This window comes from Pieris napi, chromosome 12 (genome assembly GCF_905475465.1).
Source record: "Pieris napi chromosome 12, ilPieNapi1.2, whole genome shotgun sequence".
NCBI classification, from domain to species: domain Eukaryota; kingdom Metazoa; phylum Arthropoda; class Insecta; order Lepidoptera; family Pieridae; genus Pieris; species Pieris napi.
In genome coordinates this window covers 4,047,366-4,069,923 of record NC_062245.1, presented here as the reverse complement: position 1 = coordinate 4,069,923, position 22,558 = coordinate 4,047,366, and the positions used below count along the sequence as shown (strand labels likewise).

General features: G+C 33.7%; 1 protein-coding gene across 1 annotated transcript in view; it reads right to left on the bottom strand.

The window, feature by feature from the left end:
• Positions 1 to 110: 110 nt before the first annotated feature.
• The window catches only part of LOC125054872 (RNA helicase aquarius), a 61,108-nt gene continuing 38,660 nt past the window's right edge, over positions 111 to 22,558 (bottom strand). The window contains exons 13-27 of the mRNA XM_047657008.1: positions 21,676 to 21,893; positions 18,202 to 18,371; positions 14,601 to 14,732; positions 12,828 to 12,965; positions 11,037 to 11,128; positions 8,693 to 8,891; positions 7,448 to 7,625; positions 6,399 to 6,523; positions 5,343 to 5,503; positions 4,458 to 4,725; positions 3,339 to 3,510; positions 2,428 to 2,598; positions 1,892 to 2,089; positions 1,079 to 1,246; positions 111 to 324 (exon numbers count right to left, since the gene is read on the bottom strand). Coding sequence (XP_047512964.1) covers positions 172 to 324; positions 1,079 to 1,246; positions 1,892 to 2,089; positions 2,428 to 2,598; positions 3,339 to 3,510; positions 4,458 to 4,725; positions 5,343 to 5,503; positions 6,399 to 6,523; positions 7,448 to 7,625; positions 8,693 to 8,891; positions 11,037 to 11,128; positions 12,828 to 12,965; positions 14,601 to 14,732; positions 18,202 to 18,371; positions 21,676 to 21,893 — 2,543 coding nt within the window. The 3' untranslated portion in view covers positions 111 to 171. The remainder of the gene's footprint in view (positions 325 to 1,078; positions 1,247 to 1,891; positions 2,090 to 2,427; positions 2,599 to 3,338; positions 3,511 to 4,457; positions 4,726 to 5,342; positions 5,504 to 6,398; positions 6,524 to 7,447; positions 7,626 to 8,692; positions 8,892 to 11,036; positions 11,129 to 12,827; positions 12,966 to 14,600; positions 14,733 to 18,201; positions 18,372 to 21,675; positions 21,894 to 22,558) is intronic.

Genomic DNA, 22,558 nt, shown 5'->3' with positions numbered 1-22,558 from the left:
TAAGGTAACCTGTCTATAACAGCCAAATCTGGATATTGAAATTTTAATAAGAATGTGATTTGTTCTGAGAGAATACTACAATAGGGCATGGCATTATATAAAAACAAAAATGAGTCAAAAAAGTTTATTTACAGTTTAAAAAAATAAACTTAAAAAACAAAGATGGGAAATCTATCCAGTGGCTTCGTCAATCTCATTAACAATTTCTGACGGAGTGAAAGTCTCGTCGTCAGAGTCACCCCCAGGATGCGCAGACACATGGTGAGTGGGTTCCTGCGTATGCGCAGCGCGACGCGTTCCCGGCGCACTGTATTCTCGCTCGGCCTGTTAAACGCAAGATGAAAATTTTCTTTATCGATAAAGAACGGAAAAATTGATGATTATTTTTCGTAAATTTGAATGGAAATTTTGATAGATAAAAAGAAAAAATCCAGAATTAATATTATTAATCTAGTTTAATATACTTAAGAGTTAATGACTGTATTATTAATTCGTTTGTAGTGTTTTATTATTAATTTCATTACGCCCGTGGAGCTCCCCAAACAGTCTCAAATTAGTCTATAAAGAAAAATACTTTTACAGACGCAGAAATAAGCCTACCACATTCACTACTTAACGTTAAACAATGCATGATCGTGGAGAGATCGTTTTTAAAACTTATTAACCAGCACTGATATATAATAAGGAAATATTGGATTTTTTGCAATGTAACTTACATATATCAGATATACATATCACTATAAATAATAAATTACTTAACCGACTTTATACATTATTTCACCAATGTAAAGATACATTATCAGTGTAACAGCTTGATTCAATAGGAGGGGAACATCAATGAGAAATATTGCAAAAACTGCAAACATTATTTCCTGATAAATCTCGAGATCTCAGGAATTACGGACTCGAATTGTCAATTTATTTTATGTTTTATTCATAAATACTTTCCAATACTCGATACATCATACATACAGGGGAAAAGATCAACTTTTTGCTACTAATATAAACACTTTTTTAAGAAGGAACATCACGACCAAATTAACGTGGGTGAAACGCAACTAGTAATTAAATATCTCACCTGAGGTCGTACAGCAGTGCTCATATATAGGTCGTATACGTATCGGGCCATATGCGGCATGTCTCGTATGCTCATAACGAGCGCGTCGGGTGTGACTGCGTGCGCGCTCCGTTGAGCCGGGTATCGCTCGCCCGGGACCAACTCGAGTTCCAACGGACGCTCTACTAGCTGAAAATTTAAAAAAAATATGTATTTTTATAAGTCAAACAATTAATTGTGTCACAACATGTTTTTTTTTTTCTTTTCTTTTTTTTTCTGCGGTTATTTGCAATCAGCCCCAAGGCTATGAGCGATTTTTTCTGTGGTGCTGTCACAACCTGTAACAATATCTTTAAAATTTGTACAACAAAAGTAAAAGGGCCGTCTGTGATGTTGGCTATTAAAATAAAAAATATTGTATTTTATTTAAAGGTTTCGGACCTGTATCTAGAGAATTACTCATTTGAATTTAAAATATGCTACATTTGATTTTCAAACCGACCTTGTATTTTTGTATGCAAGTTGTATGTGAATTATAAAAAGTTTTATTTTCGTTATAAAGTGAAGTGTTGACGCAGGTACGTGATAGACTGAATTGTATTAAAGTTGTCTTGGAAGTATTCAAAATTCTAACTCATAAATATGAACTAATGTGTCCAGAACTAAATCAATTGGCTGACCAATTAACTTTTAACATACACAAACACAAACTTTAATATTTATTTTTAAATATACATTTTTCGAATCTTTCGAATAACTTTCCGACTCACAAATTAACACAAAACTATCGTAATAACTAAAATTAAAAATAAAATAAACAAAAATAATAATTACCTGATTGAAGGTAGGTTGCAATTCGAAGCAATTCCTAAAGAGATTAGCGCGTGCGAACACGTAAAGTCCCAGTCGAGCACGAGACGCCGCGACGATCAGACGTCTCAAATCGCGCACGTGACCCACGGCTTTAGTACGAACCAGAGATATCAAGGCGATATCGTTTTGTTGACCTTGATATTTATCCACCGTCGTTACCTACAAATAAATGTTTCGTGTATATTATGGTCTATAATATTCCTTAAAGCATTAGTGTTAATTACAAATTAACTAATTATTCAATATTAATTACAGTATTTGCCGTTCACCACCACTATATGGAACCAGCTGCCCACTGAAGTATTTCCAAACCAATTATACTTAGGGTCCTTCAAGAAAAGAACGTACCAATTCTTAAAAGGTCGGCAACGCACTTGCGAGCCTTCTAGCAATGTGAGTGTCCATGGGCGCGGTATCACTTCACATCAGATGAGCCTCCTGCCCATTTAACTCCTGTTACATTTAAAAAAAAAATCTAATTGGTACAAAAACGTTACCTTATGAGGTCTGCCAATAAGTGGATTGTCAGCGCATCTCTTATCAATGACATCTCGGATAAGGTGCTTCTGTCCGTTGTAAGTGGTAAGGATAGAGATCTTCTCCGCTGGCCATCCAATGATCCTCATATACATAAACACCGCTACCACGTACTCTGCTTCTGCCAAGTTCTGTGGTGAAACAGAAGATGTGGTTAATGTCCATATAAGATTTATAGACAGGTATTAAGAGTATTCAGATTTCAAATGAACATTGACCAACTGCTGATACGGCGCCATTTTAATAGCTGAAGGTGCGCGATACACCAATAGCTCACGAGAGTAATTTTATATATGTTTTAATAGGTGTAAGTAGTATTTAAGATGTTGTTTTATACAACAATAATTATTATTATTTTTTATTTATTTTTTTAATTGGACAATTCACACCAATTGCCCTAGTCCCATGCTTAGCTGGTGAAGCTTGTGTTATGGGTACTTGGCAACGGATATACATACATATTATACATAGATAGACCTAACACATATAAATACATATTTAAACACCCAATTATTAATTATGATTTATTTATTTATTCAAATCCAATGATTTGAATATTTATCAGGCTTATTTATTTATCGCTTCCTCTCAGTGGCGAAGACTCCTTCAAGCCCTTTAATATCTAGCTGAGCCTGGTCAATAGCTTTGAGATAATCCTATCGCCTTGAACCTTGAGTCCTACACGTAGGGCTCCGTCTGTTACCTTAGTCCTTTGGTGCAGACATCCTGTACTTATTTCAAATATTCACTATTTATGTGTTAGGGTACGAATGCTGAAGGATCCGTTAGGTTACACACACACATTACACATAAATTCAAATACACAAAAAAAACACGGAGCAAGTACATTTATGGGTGTAGCTTTACTCACTTGGTAGAAATAAGGGCTGGGTTCAGTTTCACCCGCTCCATTGAAGTCCTCCACGTTGATCAGTTGGAAGTCGTACCGCAAACCAGCGTTAGCCGCGCGGTACTCGGGCAGGCGACACACGTGTCCCAAGTCTCCAAGAGCGCGGTATCGCCAACGATACAGGTTGCAAATACTGCAATTGTGTATTTATTATTACTTTGTTAGCTTGGAAAGCGTTTTTAACTTTCTGTTATCAAAGAACCTAGTTACGCTTACAGTGTTTATGTTATATTTATGTAAGGCATTACATAGAAATAATTCGAATCAATTTTGGAAACATCATAATATATAATTATTCAAATAAAGGGTGGCAGTGTATATAGCCAGTTATTCTCCCTCGTTCGGCAGTAGCCGAATAACTTATTATTTTACTTGGAACTGGCATAAAGTTAAAATTATTGCAATAAAAAAAATAACTGAATCCAAATAAAACTTAATTTAGATTTTAGAGACGTTCGTAAATCTACATTGTTACATAAATTATATTTTAAACTGATAAGCTTACAATTTAATCGACCGCAAATTGTTTACAATGTCCCGAAAAATAATGAGATTCGAATCATTTTGCAGGAGTTTGATAGTAAAATTAAAATCATTATGGATTTTTAGGAGAAAAATTTTCTCACCCAAAATTACGTAATTTTTTTTAACAAAGGTAAATAAAACTGGGTCTTGGACTCGGATTTATGTCTGTTTCGTCCTTTTCTTTTCGTAATAGGCAAGAAGGTGGTCTTTTTTTTTTTAAAGACAATTCACACCAATTGACCTAGTCCCATGCTAAGCTGGTGAAGCTTGTGTTATGGGTACTAGGCAACGGATATACATACATATTATAGATAGATAGACATATAAATACATATTTTAACACCCAAGACCTACACAACACCAAATGCTCATCACGTCGATGTTCGTCTCAGCCGGGGATCGAACCCGAGACCCATGGATTCGCAGTCAGGGGTACCTTCCTAGACGTCAAGAGAGAGGGGTCTGAGAGACGCCGTCCATTTTTGGGTCTAAGGCATTCTGATTACCTCACAATGTTTTCTTTCACCGTTTTAAATATAAGATCTTTAAACTTACGTAGGCCTTGCTCGTCCCTGTGCATCCAATTCCACATATGGCACACCCAAACGCACCATTCTGGTAAAGAGACTCTGCTCCATATTAGAATACTTCTGGAAGGCCATATTCTTCACCACTGGAGGCAGCTGGTGATGATCACCGATCATGATCCAGCGCTTGAGACGCGATCTACCATCCTGAGGGTTTTGGAGCAGCAGCGGTATGAAGGTCTCAATCTCAAGGATTTGAGCAGATTCTTCCATTAGGATGTTGTCGTATTTGAAACCTGTGTTACGTCATGAACATTGTAAAATAATTAAGAGTCAATTTTTTTTTAAACAAGTTTCTTTGACGTAAATTTGTGAGCGTTTCTGCTTTGGTAGAAGAGTTATTTCCACTAATTAATGTTTCTCTTTGCTTCGTAGTAGAAATAAAGAGTCATTTATAAAATACAAATTATTAAAAGAACACTTAAATTAATTAATTATTTAAATAATTAAGAACTGCAACTGCAAAGTACTAGAAATACATGACACAAGAAGAACCTATTCGATGACATGTGATTGTATTTATGTCACCGTAAAATTGTAAAAACCGTTAGATTGTAATCTATCTCGCGAGATTGTAAACTGTCGAAAGATTGTCAACTCAACATACTGCTTGCAATTTAACGTATTATTATTCGGTAGTTATATGAAATTGTTGGGAAGTAAAATTAATCTGTAATTGACCAAAGAAGTTTGAATGATAACTAAGTTAGTGTAGTACAATCTACCGAATACCGATAACCGATAGATTACAATCTAACGGTTTTTACAATTTTACGTTAACATTTACAAATATTAATGTTACATTATGAACAAACAAATACCTAAATGTTATAAACCAGATGCCCCAACTTACCAATCTGAACCAGCTCGGATCGTTTAAGTGCGGCGTGCGTACACGTCATGGCGATAATTTTGGCTTCCTTCACCAACAAGTATTTGGAACGATCGAGACCAGACCTAAGCAGTTCGAACGCACGAAATTCTTCCAGTTCTTCGAAAATGTGGTCTATGTACCTATTAAAGATTTTGGAAAAGGAAATTTGAGAAATGATGAAAGACACATGTATAAAAATAAATCATTAAAATAAAAGCGAAGTACATAAAAAAAGTGTGTGTACTTATGTACACGCGTTAGAAGTTATACTTCTTTGGCGTAACAAGATAAAAATCTTTTCAATAATGTTATTCTACGTTTGTAGAAATGACACTAACAATAGAAAAAACTATAATGTTGACTCTAGCCAACGTCAGAGTGTCGGCTTTTTGTGACGGTGTGCGCGCTACTCTAACTAATAAAATAAACAAAGTTTCTAAAAAAGCACACCCCCACTTTCACACCACCACACAACACAGCCGAAGTAGGTATTACTTAATTATTTTATACGTAATAATTTTTATTGATTTTTTTATTTGTGTAAATATTATATTGTGTAATACATGTTTGGATATATCTTTAGTATTATCTATGTTGGTTTTATATTGTATATGTTAGCTTATTGATACTTATTCGTCTAAGGCAGATTAGGTTGTCTATGCAAGGTACGTTATATTTTTGTTCAGAGTTCGGCAAAATCGGTTGAGTTAAATAATGAGCATATCAAAACAATAGACAACAACAAAGCGAAGCAATTTTATCCATTTTCTCTTAAACGTTCATGTTATTGAAAATCTCAAATTTTTAAAGAGATAAAATAAGAATAAGATATGTAACATGGAAGCGAAACTCGACTGTAAAGAAATTCTCTTAACAGTCTTAAAAAAAAATACTTTCTATCAAAATAAGTTTTCTTGCTGATTATTAGAAGATAATATATCCTCATTGTCTTCGTCTTTTGCCTCGTTCGATCTTTTTAAAAGCAAATGTGATAAATTGTGATCTATGAATTAGTTTTTTGTTATTTTCTGTTACCTGTAGCAACTCTCAGCCATTTCCAAATCCTCTTCATAAGATTTTCCCGGAAACAGTGGTTTGGGGGCGTCATCGAAGAATTCGTGGAACGGAAAGTCTTTACTAATGGTTTCCACGGTTTTCGTCTGTTAACACATGGTTAATATCAAAATAAAGCTGTAAATCTTAAGTGTCGAAATGTACTAGAAATAGCAAACTTTGCTACGTTTAGATTTAGTGAATCAGCTTCTCATTAGCTGTAAAGTGGCCATTAACGCATACAGTTCACCGAATTTTGTATAATTTAGTTCACCATAGGATCGATTTTATAGTACTAATAGAAAACCGTATTCAATTATTTTTTTAAGCAGCCTTGCGATTCTGTAACTCACTTTTCGAACTCTCACAGCGGTTAGCTGATAAGGAGGGAGCTTGTAGTTTATTATTTATCAGAATGCCAAATCGTAAAATGCTGTTTCGTGAGGTCGGTAGTTCGATCCCCTTGGACAATGGACTTCCTATTAGCGCATCTAACACTCTTACAGTGAAGGATAACATCGTGAAAACCGGTATATCTCAATTCCAAAAATCGATGACATGTGGCAGACAGAAGATTTACCACATTGTCTATGAAATAAAAATTATCAAAGAAAGGTGCGATCTGAGGCCATACAGGGTTTTTAGCTGAGGTTGTTTGCCACCCGTACTAAAATATTGTACGTTATTTCAGGTTTGGTATTTAATTGTACTCTATACTTTATAAGAATATACACGAAAATACTTTGTATCGCATGATGTAAATTCTTTAGTCACAATTGTTTAGTCGAGATACTAACTTAATACAAAGTGCAAAAAGCAATAAAAAATTTATTTTAAATATAATAAAGAAAATTATATTGTACTTTACTTTGATATTATGTAATTTTTACTTCTTGTATAACCAATATACTTTAATTGCAAAAAAGGTGGCATGGTGAGTTTTAACAACTGTTTTTGTGACCATGCAAAAATATTGTCACAATTTTTCTATTAAAGTAACATTATATAATTCATGATATATACAAACGAACCTGTTTAACAGCCCGCGTAAAAGCTTGCCAGCGTGGACGCACATGGTACACGTGGAAATGATGAGCAAGCTCACATGTGGCTCCAGCCTCGCTACCAGCCTCCAGGGTCCGTTGGAGACGAGCTACTTGATCTAAGAGCTCCAATCGCTTCGCTAAGACGTAGTTTACACGACCGTACCTGGAAGAAGTTTGATTAAACCAATCGAACAATCACATGTATCATTAAATGCTAGAGAAATAGATTTATAAGCAAGTACAAGTTGAACAAGACAAGAAGTACAAGTTAGAGCAGTGTTAGCCTAGTGGCTTCAGCGAGCGACTCATCCCTGAGGTCGTAGGTTCAATCCCCGGCTGTGCACCAATGGAATTTCTTTCTATGTGCGCATTTAACATTCGAAAAACATCGTGAGGAAACCGACATGTCTTAGACCCAAAGTCGACGGCGTGTGTCAGGCATTGGAGGCTGATCACCTACTTGCCTATTAGATTGAAAAATGATCATGAAACAGATTCAGAAATCTGAGGCCCAGACCTAAACAGGTTGTAGCGCCAATGATTTATTTTATTTTTTTACAAGCCAAACAAAAACATTTAATAATAGTAAACTTTATACAAAGTATAGTTGTGACAAAATTTATCTGACGATAGCCGACATTAGGGAGGCTCCTGTCGTGGGTGACTAGATTACAGCTCTTCCGTATATGGTGCATGTTTAGAACAAAAGGAATGTTATGTATAGGTAAAAATAATTTTAAGTCTTAATGTTAAATCTGATAAAACAAAGACCTTAAGTATACGTGAGTCATTGTTTTTGAGGGTGTGGCTGAGAGTTGTTATAAGCTTGCTCTATGTCTAGTTCAGGTATTGCAACCATTTTTATTTTGACAATTTTCTTTATTTTTATTACAATTTTTCGTGCCTTAATTCGGTCGCTAGGTTGTAATATATAAGTATATAGGAACTATATTGTATTTATTGATTCAAAAACCACCGCATCATATATAATGCTTTACCTACAGTATATGTAATAATAAATGAACTAGCAGCACGAAAAAAAATCAAATTGAACCTGTAGTTTTCGAGATCCAGCTCCACGCGCTATCCTGAGATAGCGCGTTCAGCCTGCCAAAGTGAGAGAAGCTTTCAAAACTAAAAAAATGGTAGATATATTTTTCTATTGAATTAGGAATCAAAAATCGCGCGTAAAACCATAAGTTGTGCTCTCACGACATATTTCTTTCTTACCTAGAGAAATCTTTATCAGTCTGCAATTCCTCTTCACCGTGACCAAGACGCAGTAGATGTCTCTCATCAACATCGAGTTCTGCCACCTTCTCGAAGAGCTGGTTGAGAGCCTGGTTACTATGAGTTACTACCAACGTCCGTTGCCATGGGAAGTTGTGGTAGAGGTTAGATATTATTTGTACGGCCACGTCTGTTTTACCTGTTGATAAATTTATTATATACCAAATATTCTATGTTGGCTACAGCAGCTATGTGGGTAAGGTGGGAGTCACTAATATCTGTTTAAAATCCTTTCGAAGGGTACATAATTCATATGAGAGGTTGGGGCTGCCGATAAACAACACTAGGCATGAGAAACGGCAACTATTGCTGGCTGTGCTGCGGGCAACGAATTCAGACGTATGATAGAAGCGCAGACCATAAGGATTTCTTTATTCCAAATGGGGTCTGCCCCCATAGTCCGTAATTGTCGCTTTCGTTGTTCTCCGTCTCTCTTGCTCTCGTAGTTATGATACACTGGGGGATCACCAGCCAGGCCATGTGGCAATTTGGGTCGCGGAAAATTTGTCTTCAGAGCCCCCATTAGAACTGTGCTTCAATTCTTCGTCTGAATTCCTTGCCGCGGGCGCGAAATAACTTGCTAAGAATTTACATTTACGCGTGCATTGCAAACACTTTCTTGAGGTAAAGACTATTCAGTATAACACTGATCGGATTCACAAGAGCATTCATTATTTCTTATAAGGTTTTTTTCTATGGAATTAGTGTTAAGTTGCTGTAATGGTAGAATTCAAGGTTAATTAATAAATACTGATATTCGTACAATGAACAATGAAAGTTATAACAATGTAAGTTATTTAGGCATTTTTCAAACTAAAATCCTTTTTAGACCACAAACCATACTTGTTCTGGCTTGTATTTTTGGTTCATTCATTCAATTACATTAAAGCAAGCAACGAACGTTTATTTTTTTGGCTTACGTCACTCTAATTCAATATATTTTTTCCCAATTCCAAAAGGAGAAAATATAACGAATAATAAACAAAGGGTTTGCAATTTAGCAGTATTGGCATAGTGACTTGAGAGTGCGACTCTCAAGCCAGAAGCAAGAAAACAAGCTGAGTACCAATGGACTTTGCTTTCTATGTGCAGATTTAACACTCGCTACGTTGAAGGAAAACATCGTAAGGAATTGCCTTCGATTTAAAAAGGCGTGTCACAAAAGGTTTATCACCTATTTAAATGAAAATGATCATGAAACAGATTCATAAATCTCAGACCAAGACCACCACGGTTGCACCACTCGATCATTAAACGCGAGTTCCTTTTATTTAAACGTGCGTAAAGACAATTCTGACTAAATATTCGTTAAAAAGACGACATCCGAATTTGGTAACTAATATAAGGAACTCGTGAAAACATTAGATCATAATAAAACAATGGGATACAAAAATAGAAGACAAAAGACAATTTACTTGATATTATTTAATATGCGGCATACATCCGAATAGTAATGAGGTGGTTTAAAATTTGCTTGCTATTCAGAATAGATAATGTGTTAATAATTTTGTTAATTTACATATTGTATTTGAGCGTAATAGGTTTTAGTGGCGTAATAGTTTTTCTTTAATAAAATCCAAGAGGCTCTTTTATCTCTTCCTTTTAATAAATTTAAGAGATGTATTAAATAAAAGCTGTGTAAAAAGGCTTACTATAAAGTTAACGATTATCTGGTTGCTAAAAGAGCATGGGACTAGTGCTAGACAGGCTACTTCTAGTTAAACTGCGATATTTGTTTTAAAATAAGTGTTGTTTGCCATAGTCATTTTGTATGATGATTTGCTATTTTAAAAGAGTACTGAGAGTTTTTTACGCCGGCTTTTTCTCTCGGCCTACACCCTCTGTCTTCTTTGCCGATGACTAGGGATGTCTACCGATTCAAATTTAATGACGTGAAATAAGTGACAGCTGTATCTTAAATTCCATAATAAACCCATTTTTTTTATTTTTTTTATTTTGGGTATTACTCACTCAGATTCTAAATAGTAGATATCAAACTCGATAAATTCATCCGAACCATAGCCGAAATATTTGTTTTATTAAGTCACGTAATCGAGTATTTTATATAAAAGTAATATTTTAATTGTATGAAAATTTGCAACGCTCCGCTAACGTATCAAATAAACAGAAGCACAAAAACATCATTCAAAAGGCATTCGAGCTGTCAAAAACTTACAACGAATTGACGTATACTTGATAAAACTATCGTAAAACTCGTGCGTCGTGCGTAAGCTATAACTTACGTACAATTTATTATATGACTTAAGTGATTTATGTATCCTACCTGTTCCCGGTGGTCCGACGACCAACGTTAATCCAGGCTGCATTCCCGATCGTATAGCCTCCACTTGTGTTGGCGTGAACAGTATATTGTTTCTGTAGATATAATAAACACTTTATTAACATCATAAAACATGAAAAACCAATCATGTAAACAGTTGTTTCCAGACCGCCCTGAGGTACTATATATTCTAAACAATGAATAAAATATGCAAATCGAGGTCAGCATGGCTAAAAGGCAAAGCTATCCACTACCGACCGGCAGTGACAGTGAAAGAGGAATTATAACCCCTGGAACTATGCGAAGACCAGCTATTAGAGAAAGGAAGAGATAGATTGGAGCCAAAAAAAATTAACATATAAAAGTCGATTTAGATCAGAAGATACAAGCAAATTAAAGTAGACCAGTATGGGTGATGTCAGGTACCAGTTGGGCAAAAACATTCGTTCATAGTTATTACGTATCAGTTATGCTTTCAAGTATTATCGTTTCACCAGAAGTCGAACTGAGAAACGGTCGACAGAAAAAATGCCGATGTGTAATATGTCTCCGTGAAACATTTCACGCCTGCAAAGCAAACATTTTTCAAACCAAACGAATAATACTGCTTTCTATTACGGTTTTAAACGACCTTGATTGTTTGCGAGTAGGCGAACTATAAAGCACGCCAAGGTTAGAATTTAGACGGTCTATTGGACCGAAACGTATTTGAATTTGACTGAAATCGATCTAAACAATTAAAAACTGATAACATCGTTATTATAGGATAGCAAAAATATTTAATATAACATATTGAACTTTAGACAAATAAAAAGAACCTATTAAGGTCCTTGTTAAACTTCAACCAACCAATTTAAAAAGAAATTTCACACATCACATACTATATGTGCTAAAGGTTTTAAATTCGAATTAAATTAAATAAAAAAAACTTTAATTTTCACACACAATACATAGGGTATGTGTTGTTTATTGTCTGAATGTATATTACATACATGTACTGGGGCACCAAATACCAATGGTTAACTATGTCTCCGTATGTCAAAATCCAATATATATTTGACACAAGTCAAATCATCAAAGTAAAGTATTTGCAATAAGCAATTTTGTTTAATGTGTGTTTGTATTGCAAATAATTTATTTAAACTACATATACTAATCATTAAATGTAACCAGTTGTTGAGACTTCCCTTTAAGTAAAATGTATGATATGGGAGGTCCCAATTCAGTTTGACATTAATCTTAATATATAAAACAAAGTCGGGTTTATACAAAAACTCAGAATTCGTTGATTTGTTGTATTTGACTCCGTCCCGAATAGCACTTACTATAAAACCATTACCAACATCTTACGGATGATAGTCGAGAGAATGGAGTGCCCCTATTTACGACACTGCTCCGACATCTCCGCAGGGCTTTGTTCCTAATAGTTTTGTTTAATTACTTTTTTCTTAATTTTTACTCTACTTTTACGTAATTCTACTAACATAGATCTTAAGAAACTATTGTTACTAACTCACTAATCAATCAATGGACTGTATTTGTCTGATTAATAAAAAATTATTATTATTATTGGAAATTTATCGAAAAAAATCTAATACAAAATGGGTTTCATAATTGTATGTTAGACGGTACGAAGTTCGCCGGGTCATATAGAGCAAATATATTTTAATATTATTGTAACAAGATGTCCTGAATACATTACTAGAGCATGTGTGTGTGTTTAAATGATTGCAAATAAATAATTTAAATACCTACGAGGATAAACTTTTCATTTTTTAATAAGTTCATACTCACTTCTTAGGCTCATTGTAGAGGTAAGGCCCTCTCTTGGGCTGTACGTGCGGTTCCACAACTATGACCTTCCGTTCTTCATCTTCATCCATAGCATTATCTCCAAGCTCCTGCTTACGTAACACGTTGTCGAAAGTAACTCTATAACAAGTTAAATTCAATAAATCCATGTAGTTATCGACATTATGAAACTCGGACTAAAGATTTTTGTTGCCATGGTTACTATTTTGTAGCTGAAAAAAACCCTTTAAAAAGCGTTGTTAGGGAACTATCTTATATATAAATAAACCTAATCTTTAAATAAGTAATTATTAAGTTTAAGACTTTTTTTCTTTTTTTGGAAAAGTATTTTTTTATATACATATTATGTCCGTCATAATTGTCATATAGTTTAGAACGTTAGACTGTAACGTGATGTGATTCAATAAATAAATAATCTACAAAGCAATTTTGTGATGAGGCCAGGCCGCATAAGTCTAATATAACATCCTTATAATAATCAAATTTTAAAATCCAGTTATACCAGTCTAGTATGGAATCTGTTTACATATCTTTTGTCTCTCTAATTTGTTCTCCTTTTAATAAAAATTCTTCATTATTTTGCACTTCTTACACTTTTCCTTACTAGACTCGGCTGGATTGCTAGATAAGACTGACCGTAGCCCTACTACTCTTTAAAAGTTACCTGATATATTTTAACAATATAAACCAATAAAATATTACATTATTCTAAAAAGTTAATATAATATGTGAGCGTATAAAGAGCGTACAAATAAATATGAATGAACGGATGGCCTATTATTAGGTGTTACACACGTTTTGATTCATAACATACTCTGTTATTGTACGTTTCGTTTACGTGAAGATTTTGGGTAAGATTCAATCAAAGATATAAGATAAAAGTCAAAATCCTATACGTTTTTTGACATACCGGAGTATAGCAATAAGTATCGACTCCGAAATTTATTGTAGAGATTTAATAATGGTAACAAAAAAAACATTGAGTTTCTTTAATTATCCATTACTATGTATTTCTATGCGTCTCAGATACAGTTCTTCTCAATATAAAGCGCCTCGTCTAAGTGAGAGTTAATTTTATACCCAACATAAAATTTGAACACAAATTACCATTATTTATATAACAAAAAAATATTTTGCCTTTTACGTTGTAAGATTTCATTCGTCGTTTTATAGTAACTGTCAATGTTTCAATTCGTTGTTTTGTTTCTACTGGGCGATATCTTTTTACTGTTGCTAAAAATATTTGTTGCTCGTCACTTTATAAGATTACGTTTCTTTCAACTAAAATTACTACATATTTTGTTTCTACTGGATATTCCTCAATAAATGAAGCAATTACATATACGTCAAGAATTAAATTAATTATCATTTTTGTAAACTGAAATCTTCTACACTCCTATCAAATTTTACAATTGATAATTATATATTAATTGTAATACAGAAATAATTTGTATGGAAATCTTGAGGAGCACTGAGTCTGAGCATATAGAAGTAAACGGGAGAACGAATAAACAAAAAACTTAGCGATTAAAAATAATGCTGTCGTGCCAGTTCTCGTCCGTACAATATTTTGATTTAAGAACTGGCATAGAATTCAAATTTAGGAGCTATTTTTTTGCATTAATGTACATTGTAATGATTTGCATCGTTGGAATTTATCATATATTTTTATAAAATATATTGTATAGAGCTGTTAAAACGAATTGGAGACAAACTATAGAAGTAAAATTTGGTCTATGTCATAGTTATACTTACTTAAATGGCCTGACCAGTTTCTGTGGATTGTCAGTTTTCAGCTTGATCTCGTGGCCGGGGAAACTGTTCCTAAGGTGCTCCATATCCAGGAAGGTATCGTTGAAGTCCAGAGTTGGAATCTCGTTTGGCATCCTAAAATACATTCAATATAATACAATATAAATATTTTTTCTTAATCAAAGAATGAAAAAATCACAATAAATTAATTAATATTATTATTAATAAATACCTACACGCTGAATTTTATATAAGTGTTTAACGCCATTAACAAATATGTTTTTTTTAATTGTATTTATTAACTTCTATCGTAAAAATCGGAGTGGAAATTCAATAATAATTAAATCGTAAAATATCTTCAAAAATTTAGTACACAATTTCGTAAAATTTCAGTTATATTAGCAATGCCGTAAGTGTCAAATTAGGGCAGACACAATTCTGCTGAATTGATCAATTTTTAAGGCAAATAGGTTATCAAAATTATTAATATATATATGTTAATATATTTGCGTGCCAACTAAATATTGCAGCAGGTTGCTGCTTTTATAACAATCATCACTTCAACATTTGGGAAAATTAATGATTTCATTTAACTTCGGAAATCGAACTCAAAAACGTGGAGGTGAGTGATAAAACAAACTTAAAAGAAATGGTTTAGTAATTAAGAAAATATGTCACACTATGCATTCTCTACTTGTTCAAATCATTCAACGAAATTCTCCGCTGATGTTGTCATGTTATTTGCATTCATCATAAAATGACGTGGAAACATTAGGATATCCTGTGAGTAAGAATTGTAGACACAATAATTCATCACAGTTGATGTAGACAATAACGACATAAATGTACATTTGCAATTATGCAATATTTAAGACGTTCTTAAGGCAAACAATCGATAATTTGTGTGCTTTTCATGAAGTTAATTAACGTCAATAAGTTTTATTTACACGTGTATTACTCGCGTAAACCAATACAATAAATACATTTTAATCCGCAATATTACGCTTTGACCAGTTTGTCTAAGTTGCCCAGTTTCCGAGTTTACTTTTTTCTTTTTCTTGAATTGAATCTCGCTGTTGGCCTGACGGGCCTTGACAGATTATCTCAGGCTGTTTTGGCGAGCGTAGCTCGGCCGGAATGGGCTTTTCCCGCGACTATGTCAAGGACGTCTCGTGCGAGACTCGAACTCGGCGTGGGCCGCCTCACTATGGAAAATCGTGGTCTGTTTCATATCAAAAATCTATAACATTTTTATTTGTCAAGATAGACGATTGAATTGCACACGCATTGGGTATTAAATAGGGATTCAAAAAAATATGCTTTACTTTGATTATATAAAGTATGTATAAATAAATGATAAAAACAATAGTATAAAGAAATGGTTCTTATTTTATTTTCTTATCGACATTAAATTAATTAAAAGGTTTAATTACTAATATTTATTTCATAAAATATTTAGTTAAAAAATACAAATTTTGTAAAATTTATACTGAAAAAATATGTATATTTAAAGAAAAAGCTTTTTAACCGCATTAAAGTTATGTATTATTATAAATTATAAAAAAAATATGTATATTAATGTGCAAAACGCGCTGCTATCAATAAATAACCGCAAATTAATGAATCAAATAGTTTAACTTTAGAAACCACAATAAATAGAGGTTTTCTGTTTCCTGATTTGTATCATACTTTTCGTGATATTTTCCGAAATCAAACGTATCCGCGGCTGATTTTAATAAATGATGATGACGCTACAATATAGTATATTTCATTACGAGTGCGGAAAGCCTGTCATTGCAAAGAGTTCCGACAAATGTCTACCCGAGCCGAGGCGCAGCCGAAGGTGAGGGTTGACAGTCGGAACAAGTTGCAATGATGGTTCCGCACGTGTACTGAACGACTATTTTTAATACAGTTGCGAAAAAATTAAGCAATTTAATAAAATATTAAAACACAATAACCTCAACTAACTAATCAGTTATTTCTTATAAAAGGTATAATTCACATATTCATCGAAATTACAGTTTTTTTACTTACTGGGGAAGTTTTAGGTTGCATATTTACTGTTTGAGACAAACTATTATTAATTTCGTATGATTGTTCATGTGTATTTAATATATAATATAACAAACAACTAAACTAGCAAAGAACATTTTTGGAAAATGGCGCCAACTGTAAAAGAATATGAGCAGAGATTTTTTTTTCTTCACCCATTCTGGGTAGGCAAAGGGAACTATGCCCATACAGCCAAATCTTCAGTAGAATTTTTTTATTGATATGAAATTTAATGAGATGAAATGAAATGAAACCTAACCTAAAACTCATTGAATCAAATCATTAAATCTGATATTAAAACAAATGAGTAGCTTCTTTTTTGAAATATTTGCATGAATTATAAAAACTTCTATGATTTTTTTAGTAAAAACTTCGTGGTTGTTTTTTTCTTTTTAATAGACATTATTTTGACAGTTGGGAAAGAAAACGCACTAGTTCGGAAAAGGTAAAGAAAAAGCACGAGTGTGTAATAGCCCACATCCCGAACGCTATACGTCCCTGCAATACGCCACTTTTTGAGCAACTGTATTAAAAAAAAATTTACCGGGAGACATCGGCAATTGTCAAAAGTCTCGACGAAGTTAAAAAACTTTCCTTTTCCCCTCACTTACTGTTATTTTTTTTTTATAAATATAAAACCTACTATTTTATTTTTGTGTTAAAATCTGCATACAGAAATTTATTTCTGCAAATTTTTGAAAGAAATTAATATTAAAAGATTGAAGGGAAAAGATCTGAAATAGACAATCTTTGACATACATACTTACTTTGCAGAATTAAAAAAATATATTCCAAATAAAAATCATGCAAAATTACTACATAATAATAATGTTGCACTCTTATAATATTCGATAAACTTTTAAAAGTGCGTCAATAACAACATTAGCAAAAACTATTTTTGATATGCCGTTGTTCTACCACTTTCCATAGTGCGCCGTGGGGTGTCATTTATCTTACTTAACGTATTGTACAGAAAAAGGATAAAATTATTGAACAAAAAAATCTACGACGTTCGTTTTCATATAGTTGTATACCGGGTGGGTAAAAAGTCGTGGATCAAACGCAACTAGGGGATAGATGAGGTCATCAGCTGCAAAAAATTGTCATACAGGTGGTCCTTAAACTAAACCCCTGCACAGTTATAATTTATTTTGCGTTTTTATAAGCAAATTGACTTTTTTTACTAAATCTTAATAAAATTTGAAAAAATTTACATTGTATCTTTCTTTATAACTTGTATCTTTTTCATAATATCAACTAGATTGGTACTGATGAGCCCTTGCATTAGACCTGCTATTTATACTTGTTTGTTGAGCGTATTGAGTGTTTTTTAAAATTTCTCAAATCATAACTTTTTGTTTACTTCGGACACTGTGTACAAAAATAGTTCGTGGAGTTTCCCAGTTATTTTCGCCAGTTCGTCACGGCTGTAAATTGAATTTAAGACTATTTTTTATATACTTTTCAATGTCGGGAAGTGTGTTATATACACGAATAAATGTTATTTTGATACTGCTAAAAGTTTTTTCAGAAATACCACATAACTAACCTGGTATAGTGGGCCTGTCCAGGGTCGCCATATCCCAAGACGATGTCATGAAGCCAATCTGGTACTACACACTCCGTGTTCATGAGCTCACGAATGGTCTCCAGCACTGCCTTGAAGTTGTTTTCTTTTGGTTTTCTTCGCATCACAATGTTAAATGTCTCGTATACATCCTGAAATTAGTGTGGTGTTTTTAGAAGCTGGGCATGGAGAGTTTATGTATATTATTTTTAATATGATCGTTTATTGATAATTGTTAAGGTAAGGTCAAATTGGAAAGAATGATTGTTTAACCGGGATGTATTTAGCAATAGTGTGTCGCTTCCTTTGTGTACGGGACTTGATAAAAACAAAATGATAACAGAATAAATGACATCAACGGGTAATTTTTAAAAATATTTCACTGAGGTTTAGAATATATATCTTTATTTTTTTCTTGCAATTAAAATAGCGGATATTAATCAGTGATAATGTTACATTCCAATATAAAAAGAATTTTTAAAATCGGTCCAGTACTTTTTGAGCCAATTCGTTACAAACATACTTACATACAAATCGAAGTACATATAGATAATGCTACGGATTACACGGATAACTATCCGGTATTTATAAGCAAGCACGGTTTAGCGCGGCTTTCGCTTGCCTTTTTAATGGTATGTTTCCAAATTAAGCTTGTTTTTTTACAGACCTTCCAGGTGCGACCTGAAGTTCTTCAATACGTAAGCTAACAGCTCCAGAGTTATCCTTGTAAGTATTAATTTGTTAATTCAGTTCGGACCAGGCAGATGCGAACCTCCATGTACTCCTTATACATTAATAACTAAGGATATTCAAAATATATTGCGAATTTTATATATGAGATCAAAATCCATCACAGATCAAGTCTCAACCCTAAACAGTATTGTACAAGCCAAGGCTGTACATTTTGTTCACTCAGGCTTTCTTAGTTTTATAAGCGTAGCGATTTCCTAAATTATTGCAGTTACGCCCCGAGTATAGCAAGACGTAGGCACTCTCTTCAACTGTTACATTGCATTCATTCGTTACATAGCAATTGACATATCGTTATTTCGCTTATATTATATTGTCGTACGCGAATGGTTTATATAATATATAAACCATACGCGTACGATATCGTAACAATAAAATCCTCTATTATTTAAAGCACCCCGATGGCCCAGGAACCGTGAGAGTATAGTGCAAAATTAAGTCCATATTATGGTCGATAAATAGTAGATTTTTAGGCCTTCTATTTTTACATATGTTTTATATTGAAATTGGTTTTATAGACAACATATACGAGTATATATAATAGATAGTATTCTTAAAACAGGCTTGCAACAAGTTCCACCCCCACTACATAAAGAGGAGGTTCTTGATTCGTCTAAATGTGTCTATGTGTGTTCTTCAATAATTTCAAATTCTTATTTTGAAATTAATTACATTATAGCAAAGTTGGACGCGAATCGCGATTACAAGTTATCTTGGTACAGAGGTTTAACTTTTACTCTAGTTTCTCAGAAAATTCATGAAACCAATCACCATAAATTTCGTAATAATGACTTTACATTTTTTTTAAACAAAACAACTTCGACCGTATTACCTCGTATTAAAGTTCGAATTCAAACAGCAAACAAGATAAGGTAACTCGTGACCATCTTAAGCTATTGAGAACAGTGTAACAATGAACCATGACTCATAAGTCGAAATAAGTATTTAGATTTTTAGTACGTTACTATAGAAACTGTAGATACAGGTCGATACCACGGGTGAGATTCTGAGTCGAGATTTAGCGCTTTTGACGAGTTTCATTCTTCGCGCCAAGGACTTTTCGCGCCGTTCTTAAATATAGACAAAATACTTGACTAGATTTTTTTTTATTTTTTTTTTTTTATTTTTCGTGGTAAAGGAAAGATCGCGCTCGTATGTTGAATATAAAAATCTAATAACGACTTCTAACATTTTAATGACAGTGGATTACCTATCTTACAGAAATTATATAGTGTTTATTCTGCAAAGTGGGTCAAGAATTTTGTCATTTATTGAAATGAAACTTCTTGAGGCGCATGAGGGTAAAATTTTTACGGATGAAACGCAATAATAATAATATTAGCGTCACGAAGATGTGCAGCGTTTTTGTCGAAGAAAAGGGAGAGAGGGATTGAGACCGACTGAGAGAGAGTGAGATAGAGCGAACGTAGCATGAAGCAAATAGCCATGGAGCGAGAGTAGGGAGCAAGCAAGTGAGAAAGATCGAGAGAGAGAGTGAGATAGAGCGAACGTCGCATAACGCACAGTGCCATGGAGCGAGAGGTGGAAGAGATATAGAGAAAAAGATTGAGAGAAAGAGAGGAAGGGAGATCGAGAAAAATACACGCTATTGGTTGATGTATTAGTTAGTAGTTATTAGAACTTTAAATGGCAATTCTGTCGCATTACGTCTTGTGCAGTAAACGCAGATTTTTTTATTTATTTGTTTTATCCTTAGCACGTATACAGTGTGAATATAGATATATCTACAAATACATGGAGAGATCATATACTGGTACATGATCATCTATTGGGGCTTTTATCTTAGTAATAATTAATTTACAAAGAAGTTTCACTTCTGACAAGTGTATTTTGTACGCATACGTGACCAAAAGAACGTACAAAAGCAGATATTTACCAGTTATATCGATTCGAAGAAAAACACCATGGCCATGGCATTGCCAAAATTAAAAATAGAGCGCTATTATAACAGGAGTTAAGAATAAGAGGAAACAGTTTAGAAAATATGAACTTTTAACTTAGGAAATTTCAGAATTAGAACTTATTATTAAGCAACTTGGGGTAATTAACATTTTTCTCGTTATTACAGATTAAAGAGTAAAAGAGCATTGTTCGAATGATCGGAGCATAATTTCAACTTAATAGTTTTCTGTTAAATCTATATATAGTGTAAGATTTTTTTTTTATTTAATTCCTAGTACAAAGCCTATAAAGACAATATCTTTATAGGCTCAAGTAAACAAATACAGAGAAAAACATGTTATCTTTAAGATAACTATATCTTATGTATTTTTTTTTTTTTTTTAGGAAATAAGATTGCAGTTTGCTTAGAGTAAATTGGCTAAGGGTTGCGTCACCTTAGGTTTCCTACTTACTTCATACAAGCCGAGGACTTAAAAGTAATAAAAAATAATTAGTAGGACAAAGGCAGTAAATGCAAAGAAATTCCACCTATAACACTTCGACGTCCTTCCACAACTGAGCGTTGTTAAGGGAACTTTTTGCCGTGCACCACCTCTACATGGAACCTACTACCAGTCGAAGTGTTACCGAACCAATTCGACTAAGGGTCCCTCAAGAAAAGAGCGTACCAAATTTAAAAGGCCGGCCACGCATTAGTCTCCATGAGCGGCGGTATCACTTAACAACAGATGAGCTCATTTGCCCCGTGTCCTGTAAATAAAACATATGTTTTATGATACTTACCTCATGACCCTTGCTCGCACGGTCGAGGTCAACCCTGTACTGGTTAGGATCCAGTAATAAACGGAATGTTCTGGAATCCCCTTCTAATTCCGGCCTCGGCTCCGGACCCTCCTCGATGACCCGTCCTGATGCATCCAGCATACCTTCAACTTCACAGCCGCGGACGTACACGATTCCCGCTTGCTCCACCATACTCTTTTTGTAGTCATATTTCGTTCCTACATTAATGGTATATGTATTAGTCGTAATAGACTAGACCAAAATTAATAGAAAACTTTAAACAAAAGGTTGCAAATATGAGGTTTTTTTAATGCATTAAAGAATGACGAAATGGTTTAGAAATCTTTCTTTACAAAAAATTGGTAAAATAGGCCAAAATTGGTGCAAGCTTGTCTCAAACTAATTTCGCAGCTATAAATTAAAAATGCTTGACAAACACAAAATACAATAAGATCAAAACAATTTTTATTTATTGGAACAAAGTTCCTTATCGCGCGTTGTGAAAGGGGGCTAGACGGAAAAAATTGTTACGAAAAGTTGTCACGACACTTTTTTGCTATTTGCTATTGTAATACACCGGTTCTCGTCCGATCACCGAAGTTAAGCAACGTCGGGCGAGGTCAGTACTTGGATGGGTGACCGCCTGGGAACACCTCGTGATGTTGGCTTTTTTTTCGTCGTAAGATTGGTGTCGAGAAAATCTATCATACTGTTATGACACCAATTAACATATAAATTAATCGAAAGGAATTTCGTTCCATCCGGGTGTCCCTTGACACCTCTAAAGTTTTTTTTAAATAAAAATTGTAAAATTATTTACATACCCTACATCGAAACTCTAAAAAAATTAAAACTAATGTTTCTAAGGCTAACAATAATTGTA